Below are 20654 nucleotides of genomic sequence, written 5' to 3'. Positions count from 1 at the left end.
TAAGGTACACCATGGTTTAATCACTAACTTGTTTCTGATAAATGGGTAGACTCCTTGCTTGGAAAAAAGCGTAAGTGTGCATTTTAAATTCACAGAGGAATGTAAGTGGCAACTTTTTCATTCCTACATATGAGACAGGCAAACTAGAATATGGAAATAAAACAGAAACATAGCTGCTAAGAACAGAGTATGCCACAACTGAGAGGGGTGCAGAAAGGACATTCCTACTATTAAGTTAATCATAAACATCTGGTATCACTAGCTGGATTTGATAATAATTCTATTTTCACCACATATAAATAAACAAAAGGTGCTGGTCTTCCACCAGAGGGTAGCTTTGAAAGCCTGCTTTGAAGGAGCACCGTAAAGAGTTTGTTCTTTCCCCCGTGTATGTTTTGAAATAATTTTTTCTTCACTGAAACGTGCAGGACCAGGTTTGCAGTTTTCTTTCCAACTAGCTGACAATAAAAACTACAGCTTGTAAACTGGTTTGTAAAAGGGTAGGGCTGCAGGAATGCCAAATGCAACCCACAGACCTCCAAACTGCAGCCAGTGCCTAATGTCCACGACTGGCAGCTTACCTTATTCGTCATCTTTAGCGTATCGATTTCTTCCCTTTGCTTAGTTAAGGTTTCGTTCATACTGCAGAGATGGTCACTCATCATACTTAACTGATCCTCATAACTTCTCTTCGTCGTCATCAATTCATCCTAAGGGGAAAAACAAAAAAAAGAAAAAACAGAAGCCTTTGCTGAATATTAGTGACAACTGGCAAAGCAGCCAACGTCTATCTCCACTTAGTACACCACACTTCTGATGCTGAATGTGTGCATTTAAGTTAAACGGTTGGAGAAAAAAAAAAAAATCACTTCATGAAAGTCAGTAGCTACTTTTCTTTTACCTGAGGTTTCATGCATGGTCTGTTCTCCTTATTTTTGCTGTTTCCTTCATAATTTCCCCCACACACTTTTTATAGCTTCCATAAAAGACTAACAGCTAAGTTTTCCAACACTGCTTCCAGCCGAGAAACAAGTTTATAGGGTTAGAACATGGCCTGCACATGAACATACGTGGCATACAAAGCTGAAGGGATCAGCAATCCACATGCAGTTGCAGAGCTATGATCTCTCCAGGATGAGACACACATGGTGGGATAGTGCACACCACCAGAACGCAGTAGTGAAGGGACACAGACACTTTAGGAAGGACAGAAGGGGAGAAATCATGCTTGACGTGAAGGAGTGATTTGAAGACAATTCAGATCTCATAGGTAGGGATCAGAGGAGTACAACAGGGGTGGTATGGAGGCATCTGCTACAAGCACATAAAATCTCTCAGCCTCAGACCCTGATCCTCTTTAGGAATTTTAACTACTCTGACATCTCCTGGAAGGGCAACAAGGTGGAAGGCAAGCAATTCAGGAGTTCTCTTGAGTGTGGTAAAGAACCTCTCAATGCCAGTGATCAGGAGGCCTAAGAGATGCTCCCTGCTGGACCTGTTACTCACAAATAAGGAAAAGCTGGTCAGGGATGTGAAAGCCAATGGTAGCCTTGGCTGCAGCAACCGCGAGTTAGTGGAATTTAAGATCCTGAGGGAAGCAAGCAAGATGAACAGGAGAATTACAGCAACCCTAGATTTAAAAGGAGTAGATTTTGGCTTTTTCAAGGTCTGCTTGGCAAGATACCAGGTAAAACTGCCCAGGAAGTTAAAGGGGCCCAGAAAAGCTGAATGATCAAGGACAGAGCAAAGAACAGCCCAGTGCTTCGGAAGTGAAGCAATGACGGCAGGAGGCCGGCACGGCTGTGCCGGAAAGACCCGACTCGACAGCTTGATCTGAACTCCCGCCGCTCCGACCAAAGGAAGGGACCAGGTTGCCTTCAGAGGACCCTTCAACCTGAACAATTCCAGGACTCAATATTACACAGACCACGAAACACACAAACGGTGCGCCTGCTAGCTTTTCTTAGGAAGTTTAATATGTAATTGGAGATGAACGTCTCATGCAGAGCTAGATATCGATTCTGGAATTTGTTTAAGGAGCAAATCAAAAGAGCCCTTTGTGTTTATGAACAATTCTTTCAAGCGTGTATAATTATATTCACGCTTATCTTATATGTACGGAGCATTTTAGGCACTCACTATCTCAGATGGGTGAGCAATAAAGATACAAACTAAATATAAACAAAACACAAAGGCATTCATGAACTGCCCATTTATATATACTTTATTTTGCTATTGGCTCCTTTCACAACTGTGTGGGGAGGGAAAGGACAAAGGGACAGGACATTCACACAACATCTGGCGTCTTTATTATCTATTGTTAACAACGGCTTCTTGAAGTAACCCCAAAGTTACTTTTGCCTAATATTAAGCCATCTTTCAAAAAAAACACCCCGGCATTTTTAAGATTTTCAGTCCCAGGTGCCAGAAAGGATTAAGAATTCAGTGTATTATCTGGAATCAGTCACACAGCCACACCATTTGACATTAAGAAAACCCCCGTTTTTATAATAAGTCTTAACATCAGATGCGCTAAAACACGGGTTTGGCTACTATAACCTTTTACTTGCAAGCATGTTCCACTTACACTTCAGATCCCAGGTATAAAGTTGATTATTTAAGTCTCTTTTCTACATATCATTAGAGTTTTCACATCACATAACTAAGGACCTAGTAAAGGCTAGGCCCTGTTCGACAGTTGTAATTTTTCTCCTCCAGCTTCCCCTTATACACAGTTACATCTATTACGTTGTGTAACATCTTACTTGCCTGTAATCTACTGATGTTTTGACTAGCTAGTTTCAACTCCTCCGTGAGCGATTCCTTGGACTTCTCCGCTAAAGACAGCCTTTTGGCAAGTGCTCGACACTGTCAACCAGAACAGGACAGGGAAGGCAGAAGGGAGGAAAGTTAGTTCCAGAGTATCGCCTTGCGCCATCTTTAACTGATTATTTTGGATGTTTCCATCTTTCTGCATTCTTTAGATTTCAAGAAACTTAGAGCTTGTGCACGTTTTCAAATGCAAGTTAATGTAATAGTTAACACCAAGGTTTTTTTTCATTTCATAGATTTTTTCGATACATACAGAGTTGTATTACCAATGCTCTAAATATCTTATTTTTCACATAATTACTAGGAAATATTTTATAAGGGCAACACAAACAACTAACTTCATACATTGCTCAAATCTCAGAGAAAGACGGCTCCCCCATACTATGTCAATTATCATTAAAAAATATTTAAGAGGATTTCCTCTGTTAACCTGGAGCTTTGGTATATTCCACATCAGAATTACACAAATCAAAACAGCCACTATTTTTAACAAAAATTACCTCATTTGAAATGAAAACAGGAAACCATATATACAATGAATCATTTTGTTAATTCTTGAAGTATAACTTACGCCTAAGAACCAATTTCTCAGAGGAGAGCCGTTTTCATCACTTCACAATACACTCAGATATTTCTGAATGACATCAGTATGACTTTAACATTAAGTCAAGACCAGCCTGGTAACTAAAGCCAGCTGCTTCAGCTTATACAAACAAACCTATACATGATACACATACTACTTAATGCACCCAAGACAAGGCTACCAAAGGACTTTATTTTTAAAAAAAGAAGTATTTCTACAGTATCTATTTTTATGCATACTAGACCACAGGCAAAAAACATACTCCAGGAACAGTCTATTACGAAACATTATGTTCCACATATTTAAACTCAAGTTGTAGTAACACTTGCCTGTGGAAAGTTCAAAAATGGATTTACTGTTTTCAGCACAGACACTGCCTGCATGCTCACCTCAGCATGGAAGTGTACCGATTTGCTGTCAGCAAGCTGCAGATGAGATGTAAGTTCTGCTATCCTTGCCATATAGTGGGTTTTTATCAGATCTTCACGAGACTCTGTATCTGGAGCCTGGCAAAGCAAAAATCAAAGCAGACAGGCATTTATGTTTAATAGACTGAATACTTGCATCACAACATTGTCCTCCATACTGACTTCTTTTCTCTTCCCTCCTAAGGCCTGGCTGCTCTACCCAAAAGCATCAAATTCCCCAAACACAACAGACAAATTACAGCAGGTGACTGCAATTTATCACTCTCGATGGTAACTTTTAATGTCAGATTTCCTTAAAGGATAAAGAGCTGACTGAAGAAGTAAGAAGTGATCTTGATTTAACATATCAAGTCTCTGATGAAAATCCACTGCAGAAGCAGACTGCTTTCGCCTACATAAAAGTTTACTGGCTTTTCCCAAACAAGGAAGAATTCCTTTGCACAACTAAATTTCAGAAGCTCACAGTCAGAACTATTTCTAATGTTGCATGTTCCAGAAGCTTCTTTAGACATTTGAACTTAAAAAAACCCCAAAAACCAAAGCCAAACCCAAAACTAACCACAACTCTCCAGTTTACTTTTTTATGTTACAGAGCAACCCACTAGCGGCAGCTTTCACATGACTTGTTGTTACCTTCCAGTTCAGCGCTACGCAGTAGTTTTTAAGAACTTGTATCAGTTATTACCTGGCCCCACCCCTTTTTTAATAATATCTTCAGAAGAAAAGGAGGAGTAAACTAAAACACACATCAGTTCCTTCCAGTATCAGAAAAGGGAAAGCACTGAACCTGACTCTGCTAAGCTCTTGCCCCAGCAAGTGCTAAATAAAGAGTTAACATTTAGTCTGACAGCTGGTTCAAAGTTTCTTTCAGTGTGATCTCTGGTTTGGAATAGCCTGTACTTAAGTGTTAAATACCAGGCACTACAGTCAGTGGCTTTTTTGCAGCTTAAGCCTTTCCACAAGGGTTAAGAGTTGAGGCTTGGAATGCAGTTAGGGTTACTGTAGTACAGACAGACCAATGCTTTCCTCAAATTACAGAGGACAGGCCTGGACCACAGCTCACACTGCTCCGAACTGCTTAACAGTTCGCTAAACAGCAAAAGAAAATTAAGAAATATATGGATTTCAGAAACTTGAACATATAGTATATACGGACTACACAGGTGACTCATGCCATTATACGACAATACTCTTGGTAATTAGACCTCTGGCATAAGTTTAACAGAATCAGAATTGAAGTATTTACCAGATGTACTTTGATAATGTTTAAAACAGATTACCTTTTCATTATCGGTAGTTATAGTCAACATTCCAATCTAGAACAAGGAAGAAAATACACTTAAATAAGAACTGCAAAAATAGATACCAAAGTTGCAAGTCATTTCACCTACAGTCATAGAAGGACTTTACATCAGAAAAATCTTGCAACGATTACAACTAAAACTAAGTTTATATTTAATTGTACCTGTAACAAACAAGGGTAATAATATATAGCTGAATGCCTTTAACAGAATTAAAGCTGACACCCACTCTCCAAACTTATCCTTTGACTTACAATGTACACAGGGAAAAAGTAATAAAAGCAACAAGATGTTAAGCTACCGTGTATGATTATGCAACTGCTTGATCACTTGAAGTTAATTCAGAGGTACATCAGTACACTGAAACACAAATTTTTATGTCTGAAAGCGAGGAAAGCTAGCTTGGATTTCTTGAGTACCCTCTGGATTCTTTTCTTTCCACTCTGACTAGTAAATTACATTGACAGCTCAGCGTGAAGCACTGACAGAGCTCTAGCAGAGGGGTGTATGCCACTAACTAGTTTCATGGAAGAATATCTTCATAGAGAACCAGAGGCCTTTTCTGATCTCAAAACGACTAGAAACGTAAATTTATGAGAAATATATACATTACTCTGTATTCTCTTCTGTATAAATGTATACAATATGTTGGTCTGTGAGTTACGTTAAACACGGTAGCTAGAAAGCCATTCCCCTCCAACAATTCTTTCAAAATCAATTGTTGAACCCCAGTTGTATGCAGCTATGAAGATCATGTAGAAATCAGTGCTCTAGAGAACTCTGAAAGCTTGAATAGCTTCAAGTTAAAAAATTCAGCTAAAGTGACCTGTAATAAGTCTTATAACCCATTTAAAAATACTTATTACCTACTTCCATTTGCTGTAACATACCTAGAGATGAAAAAAAGTATCAGAAACTCAGAGCTGACCCGAGATATATACCTGCAAGAGCTCCTAACTACAGATTCAGAAAAATCTAGAAGTTAAGCACCTATCATTTCCCCCCTCAGTCATACAAGTACAGAACTACAAAAATATCTCCATGATACTGAAGACAGTGAAATCTCAAAATCCAAGAAGTTCCAAACTCTGCAGAAAGTATTAGCGAGCAGCTTGCAAATACAAGGAGCCCAAGTATCAATGCATTTTAACACAGTCAAAAAGCTTTCCTTATTCGTGTTCCACTGATCAAACAGTACTACTACTAAAGAAAGTGGATTTTTCTCTGTTGAAGGAAAAAGGTCACTTACCAGACTAGTACTCTTAATAGGTTCCTTCAGACTCTTTTCTGTGGCTTCCTTCTTTTGTTCAGCTACATTTGGCAAAACAGAATGCTCTTGTATAGCTTCAGTTAAATGTCCACTAAGAGAGTTCTTCAGTTTTTGGTTTTCTTTCTCTAGCTTTATTTTAGCTAGCTGGGCCTCCAGCATCCAGTGTTCTTTTTCTTGCTCAAGTTTTGCAATTTTCTCCAAACTCTGCTGGACCTTTAGGAGGGAAAGTTTACAGTCCAGGTTATTGAACCCAAGGGAAAAGCATTGTGTTAAACTATTACATAAGGGAGCTAACGAATAATGCATTTGGTAAACTACTGATTCGAGCTGTACACATAACTGTGGTTACGTGTCAAAAATGGCCACGTTGTTTAATTAGTCTGAAGCATGCATCACAAACTTACAGCTCATAGAACTGGCAACATCACATTAGGTGGAAAAAAACCATGGAAACAGGGAAGAACTTTATGAAAACTTGAAAAATGTGTGCCTGGCACTAGCATTGCCTTGTTCTGTGCTAGAAAGACTATCGCTTTCCTCCCAGCTGCCCCACTTGACACAGACAGAAGAACCCACTTCTCCAGCTAAGAAACCAGCTACGGAATAGCACACATCATATCACTCCACACATTCCTGTTGAAATGAATCTCTTCTCTACTAATACCCTTTGAATATTGGCCACTAAAAAAAAAAAAAAAAAGCAGCGAACTGAAGTGGTTTTCTTCTGCAAAAGTTCAGTGACAGTTCAAGCACAGGCTGAGCATTCAGGCTAATAAAGAAGTTTTAGTATTCATCAGTGAGTCTCACTAATAGGAGATGGATAAACTGCGTAAGATACTATTTAACCTTCCTCTGCCTCACCTTCTAGAAAAAAAATGTATGTACACTACAAGAATGATAAAATGTGATCTACTAATTGAACAGAAAAATCATGGTTCTTAACCAGTGCTAATAAATGCTGCATAGTCCAAAAAAGCACTCAAAACACTACATTACATTAATAATTTAAATAAATGCAAAATAAAGACAAGAATAAGGCATACTGAAGTATTTCTTTCTAAAGATTGCCTGACTTCTTGAATTTATAAATTGAGACATCGATGGCCTAATCCTGTCTCTTACAACTACATGTACCTTCTGCAGGTACAGGAGAACAAGTATTGGATAACCCAGCCTGACAAGAATAAGTTTCACTTTCAAAACTCTACAGGAATCTACAGTCTAATTTTACGTTTCAGTATATGCATGTATATGTACAAACAATGACACATGTAAATATGTGGAGACTATTTAATACTACTTTACCTTTACAAAATACACTATTGTATATGTCAGTAAAATTTATACCAGAATACCTGTTGTGCAAGACCTTCTCTGCTTTCTGTGGAACTGAGAAGAACCCTGCGATTGGCTAAAGCCTCTTCATAAGGCACTGAATCTGCACAAGGCTGCGGAAGGATAAAAGAAACCTCAAAACACGTCGCACAGTAGATCAGAATACGTATTCAATATTTATTTTCTTATTGCCCTCCTTACTTCAGTGAAGGGAAGAAAAACATCTTTCAAGCGTTTACCAGCCAGTAGAAACAAAATGGCTTGAGCTCACAAAAAATACCACCCCAAAATGCACACCTGATTAAAAAGTGCTCTGAAATACCCAGGTGTTAATTAATGATCAAACTCATCTTCGGGTCCACTTTACAGACATTACAGTACAGTGATTTAGTAAGAACTGTTAAGCACACCATCATTTGTTACCAGAGACAACAGGGAGACCTGGCAGCGTTCAGTCCTTTAGTTTAGCACATTTTCTCCAGCATACCTCCTTTATTTTTTTTCCCCCTGTTGCTTCCCACTGTCTTCCAGTGAATGCAAGTATAAAAACATGATGTCATTCACTCCATATTCCCAGTGAATACGGGAGGAAATCTAAAACAAGCAGCTACTACCCTCTTCTCCTCGGAGCTTTGGCACAGAAATGATTAGTGGTAATGGGTAACGGCAGAACTTGCACCTACCCTCAAGCTATGTAAGCAACTATGCCCTCTAAATTTTTCAATAGCATTATTGCTCTAAGGGTTTCATTTCCCCAGCCAAGATTCTCATTCAGAGAATCTCATCCATTCCAAATACTGAAAATGCTTAGTTTGTATTCTCTTCAGCATAACCAACTATCAACAGAACTGTGCTTTCCCTGTGCAAGCATGCTAGCTGAACAAACCTTCTTCAGAGACTTCATGTAAGCAACCGCCTTTTTTTTGTACTGCAGCATACACTCCGCTGACAGAGGGCTGATGAACTCTGTTCCTCCTTTGGGGCCATAGCTCAACGAAGTAGTGAAGTGATCCAAGTTGTTGCTAAAGAATGAGGCAATCTAGACACATCAAAAGTCACTTTTTAAATTAAGTTGACCAGAAAGATTCATCACAGCAATTAACTATTTCAAGAGAATGACAAGCATTTAGTGAAACTGGACTGCACAACAAGAACTTCAAAAAAGCTACAGGCTCTTCCACATAACTTAGACTTTACTAATGTAAAGCATCCCCTTCACAGTATCTACTGTTACCACCCACTCAGTAGCGTTTAACATGTAGCCTGAAAATACCTTAGAACAAACCTGGTACTCACGTTATTAAGGAGATGCACATGTAGATTTTCCAAACCATTCAACTAAGGTGTTTTTCTTTTTTAAAAACCTGCACAAGTTAGGACATTATACTGAAACAAAAATATCCATTACCTTGCCCACTGCATTTGTTAAAGCCACAAGAGAGGATAAAATACAGTCATTTGTAGTTATGAGTTTCTGTGTGGCCGTTGGAACATCTTGTTCTAAAGTAGCTTTCTGACTGTAGTCCTTGGAAATATCTAGAAAAAGAAAACACACCTATGTCAAATAACAATTTTTGTCTATTTCAGCAACCACTTTAAAGTTCAGCTTATGACCTCAGGCTTCAAATGCTTCTCCCCTCTAAGCTGTATAAAGCTTTTATGTCCAGATATTCTTAGTTCCTCAGTACACTGCCTTATGACAACTGTTTGTGATCATTAGGAACCAACATTATGCCTGTCACACAAGGCAGAATAAAGGTGTATAAGTGTATTCTGTATCCCAAAAAGTGTAGCTATACAGGGGATCCAAGCTGACATTATACTAGCACTTCATTTCACAAGTACATTTTCTGTTTCCATAGGTTCACATCAGGACATTCAAAAGTAGAATTTTCAGTCATGTTCAGTATCCGAGTGTTAAGCTTACATGACTTACAAGGGAAAAGTATTTTTAATTCTGTCAGAGCAAATCTAAAAGACTAGCAGAAGTTTAGAATGCTGCTTCCTATATTCTAAAATTCTTTCAGGCAAAATTAACAGTCTTCGGGGGTGGTGGGGGATGGTGGTAGTGGAACCACAAAAAACCCACATGCACCAAAAAAACCCCCACACAAAACTTTTTGCAGGTCATTCTAGGATATACAGAAATACCAGTGTATTAAAATACACCAAGTTTTAACCAAACATCACTTCACTGAAAATGTAACATATCCATGTTCCTCTGATAAAAGGAAGGTAAAGGAGGAAGTTTCAGAAAGAACACAGACTTCTTCCTAAGCTTTGGTTATATATTAGTGTTAAAAGTAGTAATCAACCTAAAAAACCTAAGGAAAAATGCCACTTCGAAGACAGGTACTAGGTCAACAGTAGAGTAAGCAGGGGAGAATACGTACATTTCATGGTGTTTCACTCTGTACTCTATTACCACTAAGGCAATGAAATTCAGAAAGTAAAGTGATGCTGCTTGGGAAGATCTAGAGTGCCACAATGAAATATTCCAGCAACTCAGAAGAACAAAGCTAACAGAACAAAGCGAGAAACACACATGCATGCCCAAAAGTAGCAGCTAGTAGGTTTAGTTTCTTTTCTTAGTTTGTAAAGGCAAAGCAAACCAGATTATCATGTTATTACACACTCAATGTTGTTACAGAGAGAGTACGTGTGCTATGTTAAACAGAAAGAAGCAGAACTGAAACATAACAATATTCCTGCACTCTCACCTTTTAAAAGGTCATGAAATCCATGAAGACTTGCAGCAATGTTTGTAAACACTGAGTTGTAATTTGTCCTAAGAAGTCCTTCTGGTTTTGTACCTAAGAGTACCACAAAGAAAGGAAAAACAAACACCACTAAGATTTGACCATGAATGAAAAGAGCTGGCTTTGAAAATAATCCAATTTCCGCCTACTAGAAACATATGCATGGAGTATGAGAATCATAATAGATTCATTTACTTACATTTCCCCTTAAATATCAAATGTATATATACCAAGTTTTGACAGAGTACGCAGGTAAAAGACTTCCAAGTTTCGTAAATTTAATTCAGATTTTACAAGTATCAACTGTTGTAGTCTCAAAACCCAATTACGCGTGCAGAAGGAGTTACATACTTACTGCTCCAGGAGGGACCATCTGGGTCCTTCTAAAGAGTGAAGGCTGAAGTAACTGGAAGCTATACAGTAACAGTTTCCTCCTCTTATTTACAGTATGCATTTGGAGATAGTTTCCACACACATACACACAAAGGTTTTACCTGATTTTTGTTTAGTCATTACCATAAGAACTGCAGTTTAATAATCTTAAAAACTGAAGGAGCTAGAAGTGATAATTAGTAATGAAATGTAGTCTGTTAACAATTTCATGATTAAGAGATGACAAAGACATACTGCCAATCATACCATAAAAACCTACAGTCACTTCTTCTCCTCTTCAATTAACTATGACTATCTAAAATGTGGTACACGTCAATGCCTGGTCATTCCAGACCCACCCCATGCCCATGTCCATCCCGAAGGAGCAGTCTGCAGCATTAACCAAATACTCTCCAGCACACTCAGTCTCCCAGCCTGGATAAAAGAGGGTTCAGTACGCCAGAGCATATTGCAGAACTCACTCGCCCCATAGTTAGACTGTACCTAAAGAGTAGCATTAATCTTATTTTCCTCTATCATAGAAGTAGCATTTTATGTGTCTATGGTTAAAAACCCCCCACAGCGACAACAAAAAAAAAAAGAAAAAAAAAATCCCAGCGCTGGTCCAAAAGTAAAACTAGTACCTTCCACTCGCAATTTAACTGAGCCAAAACTGGCACTTACTTGGTAATGCAAGAAGACTAACATATGTATGTAGCTTCTCAAAGACTGCAGTCAACCTTTTCATGTCTCTGTGCAGCTCCATATTTCTAGCTCTTAAAGCAGCTGTGCAAAGAGAAGACTCACACTCTTCTTCCAAACTAGGAATATATGAATTATTTTTTTTAAGAAAGTGAGCAATTATCTTAAACAAATTCCTGAGTTCTGGAGTAGATAACTAGTGTTCTCTACATCCTCAGCCCAAAGCAACAGTAGACTAGGAATTTAGTCTAGAAAGGTTAACATATCAGAGTAACTTAGCAATGCATAAAAATTACTGTGTGTATGTACTATCCCCACTCTTAGGGGCTTCAGTCACAAGCCAGGAATGGTTTACACTCACGGCAAGGAAATGATTGCATCAGTTTAAAGACTTTTGTCTCCTAAGGAGCAGAACAGGTAAAAAGAAGGCATAAAACAAGCTTTTATTTCTGCCTTAATCCAAAACCTCTTTTTAAACAGTCCTTTACACTAATAATTCATCTCCCTTCAAGCCATTCAGGAACAAAGATTTTTGCAGCAGAAAGGATATGCATTTGGCCAACTTTTACTACAGTGCTATATTTACTGCATGGTAAATAAATTTCTTGAGCCTGTCTGAAGATAACAGTTTCAGTATATCAAATTAGTATCAATGCTTTTGAATAACATCAAGAAACACTAAAAATCTGTGCAGCTTTCGTTAGTCCCATCTGGAGGGGGGCTGTTAAAAGTCAGAGGTTCTGCCTTTTAAGCCACAGTGCTTTCAGGGCTGACAATATTTGAGTTGCAGATGTTGACAATGCTGCATGCCTGACACTTAGTGCCCCTTTAATTTGATCTATCAGATCTAAAGTACCTTTTTAACTGATACGGAAGAATCTTTCTTAAAAAGCATAAGTAGGAAGCTAAATGTTCTGAGAAGGCCTTCAATTTCACAGCCGTTTCCTGGAAGGAAAAAACACCACAAGTATTTTTGCTCTGTAAAAATCTTTTTCAGTACTAAAAATAAGAATAAGAAATCTTACCAGGACTGTCACAGTGTCTTCTGTAATACTCTCGAACAAGTGAAGCATTCCTTCCTCCAGAGGGCGAACATAGGAAGCATTTTCATGAAGATACTGTGAGAACTGAGTACAGCGAGATTTTAAAATGGTGCTTGCAGAAGGCTCTTGCAAACTGTTTCAAGTTAACAATTGAACAGTCCACTTTAGCAAAGCACCTATGATCTTAAATGACCCCCAGGACGTCAATAATAAGATCTAACAGTCAAGTGATTTACAGCAACCTCTTCTACAGGACACACAAACACACACCTTGAAGGAAAGTGAGAAACAGTGAAGACTACGATAAAGTCCTGGCAAAACCCCACCCTGGGCTTTGCCACAGCACCCTATCTCATTTTAACTGCCATGCACAGCACACAAAATCCTTGCTTTTACGATTAAGCATTCTTGCATTTGTTGCTCAACTCCATCAAATTGACGCTAGATCCATGCACCATTAAGACACCAGAATAATCTATCCTACCTTCCTCCCAGCTGTTGCTTGCCTCTCACCCCTTGACCTGTGCATCAGCACAAACATTTGCACAGCTATAGTACTGAAGCATTAAAAAGAGTTTAATCTGGACAAGAGATACTTTTTCATCTTTATCTGTATCCAGCACAGTTTTCAACATGGGTCTAAGCATGCTTACCCCAATGCAAAGGATGGAGCAGTAACTAATCAAAGGGAGAATTCTTACGCCCAAGAACTACAAGAGATTTGGGTGATTATGAAGCTTTTGCCTCACAGAGCTGCCTGACTTTGTAAGTATATTCTATGGCTAATTTTACCTTCAAAAAAGCATACCTGAGAAGAAAGGTGTTTACTTTTACACAAACAAAACATAAAAGTACTGTAGGCTTTTAATTCTGATACCACAGTATTACGAAAAAGCTTTTTTCAGATTGACATAGGTAGTCAAAAGTGATCATGTTTTTTATTTTACCCCATAGAAAGATACCTTCACCTTTGATTACTTATACCACAAGAGTAGCTAAAGATCCCAGGCACACAGGATATGAGAAGTTTTAATTATTTCATGTATTATTACAGTGCGGCAACACAGTGTTAACAAGAAAAGAGATTTGCCAAGCTCTCATTCATGCATGCACAAATCCAGATGGAATTAGGGAAAATTCCTAAATCTAAGGAGGAAGAAATAACACATGCAGAATGCTCCTGGCTTGTGTTGCAAGAAAGAGGACTGGAGTTATCTGGCACAATGCTGAAGACCCAGCAGAACCCAGCAATCCAATACTTAAAGAGAAAAGGAATACTTGAACCTGGAAGGGAATTGTCCACATCTACTTTGAGTGTTTGGTGGGGAAAATAGCTCAAAAGCGCCAGACAAGACCTGGAGTTGGGGAAAAATAAATCAGTGCAAGTGTGCTAAGCCTGACACTTGTCTCATTTTCTCTACCACATTAAAGGGAGATTTCTGAACTACTCAGTGGAGGAGCTGAGATCACACTGAGAACACCTGCCAAGCAAATAGATAAATTAATCAAAAATACAGGAGCAACAGCAGCTTCAGTGAGTGATAAAAGATGCTTAACCGCTGGAAAGTCATGGCAAAAGCCCTGAGAGGTAATTGCACAGAGGAATTAGGTCATGAACACACAATGGGGCAGACTACAAGAGACATAATTATGAAAACAAACAAAGCCTGAACTACTGATTCAGAGTCAATTATCAGAAAAGGAGAATCAAATTACAGTTCTGATTAAGGTGCATGTTTCAGCTGTGTGAAAGCACTTCTCCACTGAAAAGCAACAAAGAAGTGTTAACTAGGACATTAAGAAAAAAAATGCATGAGAAGTGATACCCAAGAAACCTGCTTTTATCCCCTTAAACTGCAGTAGCCTCTCTAGAATCCAATCACCACACTAGGCCACATAAAAAGGAGACACAGTTCCTGCCCCAAAGAATTTGGATGACAAAGCTACACAGTTTTCACCAGAAGGATACGCCGTTTTGAGTATGTTTGGTGGCAGAAGCAAGAAAATGTTCTCAAACTAAGATCTATGCTGAATCTCTGTAAAAGTGTATTCTTGATTCAAATAGTTGAAACAACTGAGAAGGTAAATAGAGGGGGATTTTTCTAGTCGATAAAACACCTTCACAAGCATATTTGTTGCCTGCAAAGAGATTAAAGGAGGTCTTCCCAAGCACCAGAGTTTTGTGATAGTTAACATTGCCACTACCTGCGCTGCAGCCATTTGATCAATGCAAACCACGTCCACCTCAGTAGCTTAAGTCTGAGCCCTACAAACTTCTAAATTGAAATTAGTCTGAATCAGAAGATACCGTCATCCAGCAACTTAAATGCACATAGGTCCGCTTGCATTATGAAGTCAACAACTCTGATGTTAAAGCAGTTTTATTCCCAAGCATACATATATGCATCCCCACACAAATCCTTGTGCACAATGGTTTTTTCCATGCTTCATGGCATAGAAAGTCAAAAGATGCAGCTTAACAGCTCCAAACAGTGCTCTCAGAAAAGCCTTCCCATGGAGTTGCAAAGGAAGAGACAGCTCAGGTTTCTCATAATAATTTCAACATGCTTTGCAGACTTGAAGCTTCAGATGACTTACAGGAAAGGTCTTCACACAAATAGCCCCAAATCAGATTACAAAGTTTGTTTTTGACAACGGAACAGAGCCTAAGTTCTCTCCTTCATAAGCCTACCTTACATTCAGTTTATTTCATATTAAACACAGGACCTTCTGTCTCAACATCTCCCATGCCTCAGTACATTAACTAAGACAAGCATCTGTTTAGCAGTGCAATATTTGTGTCTCATTTTAAAAGTCAGTCAGCCAAACTTTTAACAAATGCACTTTATCACTTATAAAGCAGAGCCCTAATTTTACTGTCATATTGCTCTGTAGCAGAGGCACAGCGGAAAAGGATTCTCTGCAGCTACACCTTTGCCTGCATTCAGAGAATTCACCCTATAGAAAAGGCTTCTCATGCAGGAGAAGCTGCCTCTCAGGAACACACTCACAGCACTCCAGTAAAGGTGGCAGAAGGCAGCAAAGAAGGACTAAGATTATTCACTCATGAAAGTCTACCGAACTGAACATACTCACTATTGAAATCTGTAAGCTTTACCTTCTGATTTAGCGGTGATATACTGTCTGTTGCAGAATCAATGGGAAAGATCTGTACCTTCTGCTCAGTGTATGTATGGAAGTTCAAAAGAGCTGTTACAAGTTCTTGAACAAAAGCCAGTGCCTGGCCAGCAAGGTCTCGCAACTTCAGCTGTAAAGAAGTTATAAAATTACTACATTTGACAAGTACCTATTTAAATATGAAAAAAATTCTATAGTTGGACACAAAAAATTGCTATCAATTATTTCTTTCTTGTCACTAGGTCATCCTAAAATACATAGCAGCAGTTTTCTTTAACTTTTAAAGTTTATTCATATACTACAATACCACACAGAAGGGCATGTTTTTCTATGACGACAAAGTAAGTTTTTATTTCATTCAACAGGTGGTGCTTTGCCTCTGCTGCATTTCTCAAACAACAGGCCACAAGAACGCTTAGAGGTTAGTACAATCACAGAAACCATCTTTGAAATCAAAATTTCTGAAGACCAATAGACTAATCACTGACAACAGCTCAGTTCTTTCAGTGCGGAGGTAGTGAGAAAATCGTAACACCTGGTTGTAAGGAAATGTAACTTTAATTAGCAAAAACCAATGCAGTTTTCTCCCAGAATAAAAGGTGTCAGCTTCTCTAACCAGTAACACTCAATTCTTGTTCTCCCACCTGGACAGAACTGAGCTGCTGCTCATGAATAAGGCTGTTCTGTGGCTTTAGTGTAGTAGAAAGGTATCCAAGAAACAAATCCAAAATGGAACATTCTGAAAAAGCAAAGGCAACAGAGAAGAAAAGTACACTGCTGTGATTTATGGAGGAGGGAATAAGGTTAAAGTGACATTTCAAGCCAAGAATGATTTCTCCTTCAGAGATGTATTCCTAATGCTTCAATGAAGTGTTAAATCAAAGTGAATCTTGACTGTGGATCAGGGATAGTGGCGTGTAATTAATGCAGTCATTACACTCAGTCTGTGTATGTTAATTAGCTATGCAAGGAAGGAAAACAGACAATATTACTGTTTTGCTGTCCTTTCCACTGCAGCCTGTGCTAATACACTAGCATTTTGCCTCCACTGACACAGCCAGTCATAAAAATCTGTCCTGGAACATTTTCAAGACTGCAGATCTCAAAGCATGAGGCTGGCTGACAGTAGTGCTGCTAGCAGGAAATAATAAAGGGATAAACTCTCTGTGCAGTTATTCCGATTTTTCTTAGGACCCAGCACAGGTTGATTTAGGTCTGCTTCCATCAAAACTGGACAGTGGGTCACCTGTTCTCATAGCCAGACGTATTAGGAACAAGGTCTCTTTATAGGCACTTCTGAAAAAAGCAGAAAGCAGTTACCTGAATTTTTTTCTACAGTGGCATCTGAATGCACTAACTTGAAGGTTCAAGAAAAAAACCCAACACTAAGGGCTGTGGAGCCCATCCTCTGTGGTAGTGAAGCAGGAAAATTTTGACTGTATCAAGGTACCCAATCTACTACTGTTAAAAGACTTAATAGATTTAGCTATTCACTGGAAATTAATGCTCATTTTTGAATATGGAGTAAACCACATTCCCAAGGAAACTGATGAAGTTACATTAATGAACCGAAAAGGTTAGGGTTTTTTTAATAATATTTAAATTAATAAGGGTGATTTGGCAAGAAGTATCCCATAAAATGTAAATGAACCATGCAGAGTTCTCAAAGATACAGGATTTGTTCCTTAAGAGGATTACAACTAATGGCAAGTAATATTAACTAAATATTAAAATTTAAAAAAACTGCTAAATATTACAATTAAATAAATATTCTTTTGCTATGCCAGCCTGCAGTAAGTTAGAATAGTTCATATAACTTTAATAAGAGACAAGTATTAAACCTTTTTGCTATTCCTTTGCAAAAGGCATGCCTGAGTTAATACCCCCAGTAATCATCAGCCAGCAGTCAATGGATTAGCTCTAGTGATGGGAGGGGAGCGGATGACTCCTCGACATAAGAAGAGCACAGACTACCTTTTGAAAAGCGCAGAGGCTCTGTGGACAGAAATTCCCTTGGAATATCATGACAGTAAGTAAGACAGGCTATCTTCTGCCACTTTAGGTCACTAAAATGACTTTTTATTCAGTATCTGTGTAGAAAGTTGCATCTTTACACAGGAAGTCACAAAATGTGCTTACCTGGTATCTTCTGTTATGTAATGGTACATTCAGAGCATTGTATCGATTAGATCCTAGGAGACAAAAATTGAGTTATATGCACTTATTGAATTGTGGGGGTTTTAAGAGACACTTATTGGTAAATAGTGATTTTTTTTAATATAAAATTACATTGCAGTAGTATTACAGTTCACATAAGTAATATTAACTAAAGCTATACAAACAACTGGCTTCAATAAAGTAGACCTAAACATCCTCACTTAAGAACTGTTACTGCGACTAGTTAGAGAAAAAGTACTTCCATACCCGTCTCACACTGCAAGTCAGATTTAACCATCTGCACACCTTGTATTTGATCGGTAAGAGCAGAACCCTCTTGCCCAAAAGAACAGTATCCATCACTAACAAGAGTGAAAAATCTTTAAAAAAAAATAAATAATGGAAAGAATTCAAGATGATTTTCAAATTTCAATTGCCTTCCAGGGACTGTCAAACAAGATGAATGTACTTTTTAAAATGGTTTGCACTTCAAAAAAAAATGCTCCTGTATACACTTGATTTGTTGATAATTTAGAATAGGAAGTACTTTCCACATATTTCAGCGTTCTGTTCCAGTTACAGAGCAACTAGAATGATTACTCAATTACAAGCAGGCACAATGTTTAAAGAGGTAGAGGGATATTTGTACCTAGAAAGCTTAGAGTCTTACGGATTTAAAAGGGATCACATTCATCCTCAATTAAATGGACTAACAACCACTGTAGTTTAAAATCTATACACAAAGGAAACTTAGTTTCTCATTCCTTTTGTATCATTCACATTTGGCAATTAACAAATGGGAAAAGGTAGTTGTAATCAGAACAAAATACTCTGTCCAAAATTACTGAACCCTACTTGTAAGTAAATGCTTCAAAAAACTTTTTTGTTATCTTTCTACTCTCAAAATCATGCTTAACAGTCAACAAGGCATTTGATTGTTACTGAAACTGAAGCCAGTTGCTAGTTACCCTTAAAACCACTACAGAGCCTACAGCAAGGCAGTTGGATTTCACAGCAGACAAACATTTCCTGACTTTCATTATTCTATCACTAAAGATCTGTCCACTATTTTTTCAGTCTTTTCTACACAAGCAAAAACATAATGCTATAGCAGCTGAGTGAGCAGAAAAATTATTTTCCAAGTTCTCGCTACAATGGTAACCACCTGTAACAAAAGAAAAAAATCAGCTAAAGAAGTCAGAGAAGTAATAGGCAGCAGACATCAGGCAAAGTGATCTCTGTGAGAGGACAGAGTTAAAAGGGTACCAATTCAAGGCACCAACACCCAAGTACAACATGCTGTATGAGAGTCAACATTTCCTAGAGAAGATGATCTGGTGTTTCTAAGCCAAGACTCACTGGATTGCCAGCCCAGTGAACTGGAAGGCTCACCCCTGCAGCACCCGCCAGATCAGCTTTTAGAGAACCTCAGGCTATTCAAAACATTGTCATCAAATTTTAAACTAAATGAAAAATGCACAAACTACCAATAAAACCTACCACAAATACAACAGCCTGTTTTCACTCCTCTGCTCCTGCTTCACTACTTTCAGCTTTCTCACTATTCCAGGTCCTCCTAGTATCACTGCAGAACAGTACAGACTGCTGCCTGCAGTACAACCTCGCATTCAAGCTATTTACAGAAGCACCCAGTACACACATACTGGCACATACCAACCGATTCTTGTACCAACAAAATGCGAAGGCTGAGCACTCCTAAATTCACAGTAAACTCCACACTTCAGTTTATCTAGTAGCAGTCGGAAAGGAAGCAGAAAAAAAAAAAGGTTGCTTCAAGTAAAAGTCCCCAAATTCAAAGGTTGGCTTTTTTTCCCTGAAAAGATGAATGAGTCCAAAACAAACCATGGAGAAGAAATAGGCTGGAGTGTTCTCTGATCAGATATGAGACATGCTGACAGACTTCCCACTAAGTATGGATCATTATTAATGCAATGCCTCATCAAATCAACATCTCTGCAGCCACTAGTTTATCCCCATCTTAACTTCCTGTAACTCTTGAATATACCTTGCCAAAAATAATACGCTTTGAGAGGAGTAAATAAAGAAATCTTTGTGGAGAAATCACTAAATTGACTGTGTTCCTTCACCTTTTACGATATTCTGACAACACTAAGCAAGACAAGTGGCAAATTACTCAAAAGCCTTCAAAAGTTTTTATTTATGTCTGTAATTTTTTATTTATATCTATAATGAAAATTAAAAGTATCAAGTTTTTAAGATAACTAAACAAGATTATGACAAGTATTATGAATACTTACTACAATTACCTCCAAGCATCTGTTCAGATGTCCAATATTTCTTACAGCTAATACATTTTAATTGCTAAGGAGTACTTCCTCCAGATGGATACCCAAAATTAAACAAGATACCAAGACCAAGGCAATACGTACTTGTGTCATTAAAAGGTACTTTTTCATTGATTATGCACAGAGATTCTTCCAGTCTACTGCCCAAAGCTGCTTGAAGATTCTTTAACTGTTGCTGGCTAAGTAACAAAAAGACAAACGAAAAACCACACACACACATATTGTAAACCTTTAAAATTTAATCTGTATCACCAACACCACAGCTCACCGTAAGCACCCCCTGAATGTACAGGTAATTGTCTTCTAGAAGTCAGATAGAAGACGGCAGGAATAATTTTTCCTCCTTTAGGTCATATACAATATATGACATTGTATTTTAATCCCTAACAAGTGCAGTGGAAGAAGCA

General features: G+C 38.2%; 1 protein-coding gene across 2 annotated transcripts in view; it reads right to left on the bottom strand.

Moving 5' to 3' along the window:
• PPP1R21 (protein phosphatase 1 regulatory subunit 21) overlaps positions 1 to 20654 on the bottom strand; it is a 31938-nt gene that overhangs the window by 2382 nt on the left and 8902 nt on the right. For both annotated transcript variants that reach the window (XM_055725421.1, XM_027806835.2), the window contains 15 exons: positions 20332 to 20426; positions 17903 to 17955; positions 15744 to 15893; positions 12608 to 12709; positions 12439 to 12527; positions 11565 to 11701; positions 10470 to 10562; positions 9158 to 9285; positions 8636 to 8788; positions 7770 to 7862; positions 6394 to 6627; positions 5124 to 5159; positions 3805 to 3921; positions 2770 to 2868; positions 582 to 710 (listed from right to left, as the gene is read on the bottom strand). In XM_055725421.1, coding sequence (XP_055581396.1) covers positions 582 to 710; positions 2770 to 2868; positions 3805 to 3921; positions 5124 to 5159; positions 6394 to 6627; positions 7770 to 7862; positions 8636 to 8788; positions 9158 to 9285; positions 10470 to 10562; positions 11565 to 11701; positions 12439 to 12527; positions 12608 to 12709; positions 15744 to 15893; positions 17903 to 17955; positions 20332 to 20426 — 1708 coding nt within the window. The remainder of the gene's footprint in view (positions 1 to 581; positions 711 to 2769; positions 2869 to 3804; positions 3922 to 5123; positions 5160 to 6393; positions 6628 to 7769; positions 7863 to 8635; positions 8789 to 9157; positions 9286 to 10469; positions 10563 to 11564; positions 11702 to 12438; positions 12528 to 12607; positions 12710 to 15743; positions 15894 to 17902; positions 17956 to 20331; positions 20427 to 20654) is intronic.

This window comes from Falco cherrug, chromosome 13, assembly GCF_023634085.1.
Source record: "Falco cherrug isolate bFalChe1 chromosome 13, bFalChe1.pri, whole genome shotgun sequence".
Classification (NCBI taxonomy): domain Eukaryota; kingdom Metazoa; phylum Chordata; class Aves; order Falconiformes; family Falconidae; genus Falco; species Falco cherrug.
Note: the sequence above shows the minus strand (reverse complement) of the source record. Positions and strands in the feature narration are given on the sequence as shown.